Source organism: Sinocyclocheilus grahami, unplaced genomic scaffold (assembly GCF_001515645.1).
Source record: "Sinocyclocheilus grahami isolate Dianchi unplaced genomic scaffold, SAMN03320097.WGS_v1.1 scaffold62.1, whole genome shotgun sequence".
Lineage (NCBI taxonomy): Eukaryota > Metazoa > Chordata > Actinopteri > Cypriniformes > Cyprinidae > Sinocyclocheilus > Sinocyclocheilus grahami.
Window position 1 is genome coordinate 280922 of NW_015505241.1, and position 6000 is coordinate 286921.

The following is a 6000-nucleotide window of genomic DNA, read 5'->3' on the forward strand; positions in this document are numbered from 1 at the left end:
CTACGACGTGCCAAAACGCATGTGCCAAGTTCTCAGAAATGTCCTCTTTGTATTCATGATGGCTCATAAAGGGTTTTAATGACTAAAAAAATGTCACGTCGTGTAACCGTCGATTAAAATGTAATAACATATTTTCCCTGCACCTTGAACGCATGTGAGTGTCCACATCTTATTCAAAATGTTTTTGAAAGAATAATGAATTATAAATCATATCATTCTGGGAAGTAGTGCCGCATGACATTTTACAACCATGCCATGAAAAGGACAAACTATCTGATATTTTAAGAGACTTGCTGAACTTGACACACAGTCTTGAGATTCTTCAGAGGTTCTCTGTATTCTATCACATTATTCATTGGTTGCAACATATGACTTTTTTGTTTAAAATAATAATGAAAGATTTTGTCACACTACTTATGTTTTTCTCTTCAAAAATCGAATTGCTCTTCTTCATTATGAGGACGGCTACATCACCTTTTTGAGACATCAGTGTCTCAAAATTTGAAAATATCAAAATGAATCTTTATTCAGAAATTGAAAGCAAGCTCATCAGAAGATGTGTATTTTATATTACAGTTGAATCTTTAGTCCTACGATTTCATGCAAAGGTCAAGCTTTACGCATTACGTCTTGATAAACAAGTAAACAAACAGTCAACCAGGCCACAACCCAACAGCTTAAGCTCAACATTTGTAGCTTCTTAACTCAAGAACCAGGACAACTTTAAAGCCACTGCCACTAAGGAGATGAACAACATGTTCTTCTTCAGCTCAGATAAGCAAATATTTGGTCCAGAGTTAAGTTGGTTTGTGTCTGTTAATTGGGCCAGAGTGTGTAGCGCGATAGATCGGACAGAAGCACAGCAAAGCATTTCTGCACGCCATTTAAGAAATGGACAGGACATGGGCTTGGAATTCTCCAATTAGAGCAAATGGAGGCGACTGGGATAAACCTTTAAGTAAACAATGATTATGCATTTGTTGACAAAAGGAAAGGCTGATATCAAAACCACATGAGTTTCCGAGGATGTGGGCAGATGTATTCACAGATTTCAGGAACTTTGAGGAAAGCAGAAGAGTAAAAAAAACTAATTCATATTCTCCAGCAATGCCACAATGCCTCAAGTGGGCACAACTGACCAATGGCAAAAACTGAAAATCCATCACAGAGAACAACTGGGAAAAACAAAGACGTACAATACACAGGTTTTTTTTTCATTCAGCTACTTACAGAAGGCAGCTGTTTATGAATAAATGACTTGGGTCTACTTTTGGGTTTCAGTTTTCAGAAAACAGAACAAAAACGACTCCTTACCATCTCCACACCCTGGGGAAATGCCGTGCCATCCCAGTCCTTTTTGGGGAAGCGCTGAATGATCTTGCCACATCCTTCACCAGATCCTAAAATTTATAGATAAAAAAAGACAGAGCATTAACTGAAATGTGCAATTTCAGCACTGTTTATTTATTTATTTATTACATTTTCAAAACAACATGAATGATAGTATGGGGCATATCAGGACAATCCTGAACATAAAATAAAATTGTTAAACGTGATCACAATTCCAGGTTTCCTAACTGGCACAATTACTCCTCATGCATTCCTTCTGGTCTTTTTGGCGTCCAAAACCATCTTTCCTGGCCCATTATTTTTTGATGACAAAGAAAGCATTGTATGCACAGGGCCAAGAGAGTTTCATCAATTAGCGTTTACTAGTGTAAACATTGTAATGTGACAGAATCAGTCCTTATGAACACAAATACCCCTGGCAGACAACTAAAACTAGAGAATGCAGCACATTTTAATGGAATAGTTTCTAAGAGGTCAAAGCGACCGGGCCTTTAACAGCAAATCTTAAGGCTCCATATCTTAACACAGATGTGGAGTTAAGACATTATCAAATACTCAGTTAGAAAAATGAAGTAAGTACTAGATATCATTCTTCATTTGCTTATCTGGGGAATACATTACTGCCTGTGTTTTTGATAATATCTGGAACAGGGAGTATATACTGGGTCAGGGGACGTTGGAGATCTTTACAGTTTATCATAATGTGAGTTTGGAAAGACCATTGACAGTATTTTATTACAGATAGACAAAACAGGCCAGATATGTACTGGACGAACGCATTGCTGGATTGTCCCATTTTTGGAGTAAATGACTGATCAGATGACAGACAACTTCATAAAGATATTGCTCTTGGAAATGGGCTGTTCAAATTTGAGAAAATACATTTTGACTGTTTGGGAAATTGTTTGCCAAGATGTGCAAATGTGTGTTTAGTAGAAATATTGAATCCTAATGTAAAATGACATTTCAGGGATAGTTCACCCAAAAATGAAAATTCTGTCATCATTTACTCAACCTCATTCCGTTCCAAACCTGTATGAATTTTGTTCTGTGAAACGCAAAAGATATTTTGGAAAACGTCTCACTGTTTTTTGTGTATACAGCGATAGTCAGTGGAGTCCAATGAGGGTGAGTAAATCATCACTTTTGCGTAAACGGCTTAAAAAATAAAAAGAACATCTTCTCATTGATACAATCATATATTTATTTGACACAGACGCGTCGCTTTTTTCTTTGAAAACAGTAGTGCTGACAGTCAACCTGCATCTAGATAAAATCATAGCTTTAAAAGTCCAAACATGGGCTTGAGCTACACTAAACACACTAAGCACCTCTCATGGGTTTATGTGGACCGTGCAGAAAGATACAAGCTGTTTGGTTCGCAGGGTCTCTGATTCCCAGTGTAATACTCTGCAATGCCATCAAACACTTAATCTGCCAAAGAGATCAAGGTTATTCAGATTATGGAATATTAGGAATATACCTTCATATACACATTTATAAATATAACATGACTATAATAAACCTAAGCATATTTATCTAAAAAGATAGGTAACACTTTAGTAAAGGGACCAACTCTCACTATTAACTAGTTGCTTATTAGCATGCCTATTATTAACATATTGGCTGTTTATTAGTATTTATAAAGCACATATTCTGCATGACCATATTCTACATTACTCTACACCTTACCCAATACCTAAACTTAACAACTACCTTACTAACTATTAATAAGAAGCAAATTAGGAGTTTACTGAGGCAAAAGGCATAGTTAATGGTTTGTTAATAGCGAGAACTGAACCTTAAAATAAAGTGTGACCAATTCAGATCACTTAAATTAAAATGAAAATAAATGTCATTTACCTATGTATCTATCTTCTGTCATCATTTATTGCGTTATTCCAAACCTGTATGACTTTTTTATCTACTGGAACATAAATTAAGATACTGAAAACTATTTGAAAAATAGTTTTCAGTATCTTTTCCATCCAATGAAAGTCAAAGGGGTCCAATGCTGTTCGGACGCCATTTAGTTTTGAAATAGCTTCTTTTGTTTTCCACAGAGAAAGCAAAGTTATTTGAAACGACATGAGGGTGAGTAAATGATGACATAATGTTCAGTTTTGGGTGAACTATCCCTTTAACGGTTTGTAATCCATAGACATGATAATGACAATTGGCTTACATCTTGTGTATTTTATATTTGCACACAACAGCCTAGCAATCACTTGAGGTTGAATTAATCCGAATAAAATGCTGGTTTCTCGACTCCTTTTCATGTTTGTTACCCAAGCTTTGTGTATTATCATGTACACACTCTATATAATTTGAATCTTACTGAATACCCTGTGAAGTCCACTATGCAGAGATGCATAGGGCAAAACAGTAGCTTTGATGTTGCGCTGTCACTGTTTACCGGCATAGAGAAGCTATCAATCTCTGAGCTGGCAGGTTTCAGCCAATCAGCACTTGAGAAATCCTCACATTCCACAACATTTTACTCTAATTAGTTCATATTTCCCTCACCGTTCATCACTGCTTGACATTAACATTAAACGTAACTGCCGTGTCCCGATTCTGAACCCCACAACAGAACAGAGACACACGATAGTAAGTATCCACTCTCAAAAACATCCTGTGAGAAACACTGTCAAACGGTATTTTCCATGTTGAAAACTTGTTTAAAGAACATTTCAAACAACCGAAGTCTTAAGCAATAGTCATGACACAAACATCAAACTCCGCTAAAACATCAGAGTAATCTGGTCCTGACGTGTGCGTATCTGCACTATGACCTGAAGACACATCCTAGTACAGCAGAGAACAACACATCCAAATCTTGTCGTGAGGTGTGGTTCTACTTCGCGTTAGTTCATATTTCCCTCACCGTTCATCACTGCTTGACATTAACATTAAACGTAACTGCCGTGTCCCGATTCTGAACCCCACAACAGAACAGAGACACACGATAGTAAGTATCCACTCTCAAAAACATCCTGTGAGAAACACTGTCAAACGGTATTTTCCATGTTGAAAACTTGTTTAAAGAACATTTCAAACAACCGAAGTCTTAAGCAATAGTCATGACACAAACATCAAACTCCGCTAAAACATCAGAGTAAAATCTGGTCCTGACGTGTGCGTATCTGCACTATGACCTGAAGACACATCCTAGTACAGCAGAGAACAACACATCCAAATCTTATTGTGAGGTGTGGTTCTACTTCGCATTGGAGGAAAGACAAAACAATGATTCAGTATCTAAAACTGGAGTCTGACATTTACACAAACAACTAAAATGTACTCAATCATATTTTACATTCTTCTGAACAAAACCTGAGTGGTGCTTGAATATGCAACACATGCCGCCACAATGCAGAGGTGCTGTAGATGGTTGCAAGGGCATTGCTATGTAATTTCAACATCATTTGTAGCAATTTTAGCATAATGTTATTGGTATTGCTAGGGTGTTTTAGATTAATTCATTACATTTATATAGCGCTTTTCTAGACACTCAAAGCTCTTTACATTGTCAGGGGGTATCCTCATCCACCACCAGTGTGCAGCATCCACCTGGATGATGCGACGGCAGCCATAGTGCGCCAGAACGCCCACCACACACCAGCTTACTGGTGGAGAGGAGACAATGATGGCTGCTGCTAGCTGTTGCTGAGGGAAAGCAGACACAGCTTTGTAATATATAGCTATTTTATTTTGTATTAATTCTTTGCTTATCAGAAAACTTCATTCTGATTGGTCAATAATGTCATTCTGTTGCCAAATACTGTATATTTGACCTCTGTTTCTGGCAGCTCCTACTACACTGTGCAAGTTTCAGGTCGCATATGACTTGTAATAATTTATGATGCATTTGCTAAGCAGTTTTTGTTACAAACCGTATAATGTATATGCCAATCATTATTGCAAATAAACCTGATGTGGTATTATGACTAGTGCCTTGCATATTATTTGAGAAAAGTAAAAAAAATAATAATAACAATAATAACATTATTTATGAATACAGTCATGGCTAAAAGTTTTGGCAGTTTGACATAAATTTTGTGTTTTGCAAAGTTTGCTGCTTCAGTATTTGTAGATTATTTTTCCACATGTTTCTATGGTATACTGAAAAACAATGATAAGCATATCATACGTTTTAAAGGCTTTTATTGGCAAAAAATATATAATGAGTCAATATTTACAGTGTTGAACCTTGTTCTTCACAACCTCTGCAATTCACTCTGGCATGCTGGATATTAGAATGATGGCGATCTATTCTTGCCTTATTAGTTCTCTGAGTTGATCACAATTTGTGGGCTTCTGCTTGTCCACTCGCCTTTTGAGGACTGACCACAGGTTCTCTATGGGATTGAGATCTGGGGAGTTGCCTGGCCACGGATCCAAAATTTCAATGTAATGATCTTCGAGTCACTTCTTTATCACTCTTGCTTTGTGACATGAGCTGGAAAATGCACGGTTCTTCAATCATCACCAAATTGCTCATGGACCGTAGGAAGAAGTCGCTCTTGCAGGACGTTTTGATGCCATTCTTTATTCATGGCAGTGTTTTGGGGCAGAATTATGAGACAGCCCACTCCCTCGGTTGAAAAGCAACCCCACACATGGATGGTCTCAGGATGCTTCACTGTT

The 6000-nt window shown here is 37.2% G+C and overlaps 1 protein-coding gene across 1 annotated transcript in view; it reads right to left on the minus strand.

Moving 5' to 3' along the window:
• LOC107584721 (myotubularin-related protein 13-like) overlaps nucleotides 1-6000 on the minus strand; it is a 54575-nt gene that overhangs the window by 34208 nt on the left and 14367 nt on the right. The window contains exon 2 of the mRNA XM_016271436.1: nucleotides 1315-1400. Within this exon, the coding sequence (XP_016126922.1) occupies nucleotides 1315-1400 (86 nt within the window). The remainder of the gene's footprint in view (nucleotides 1-1314; nucleotides 1401-6000) is intronic.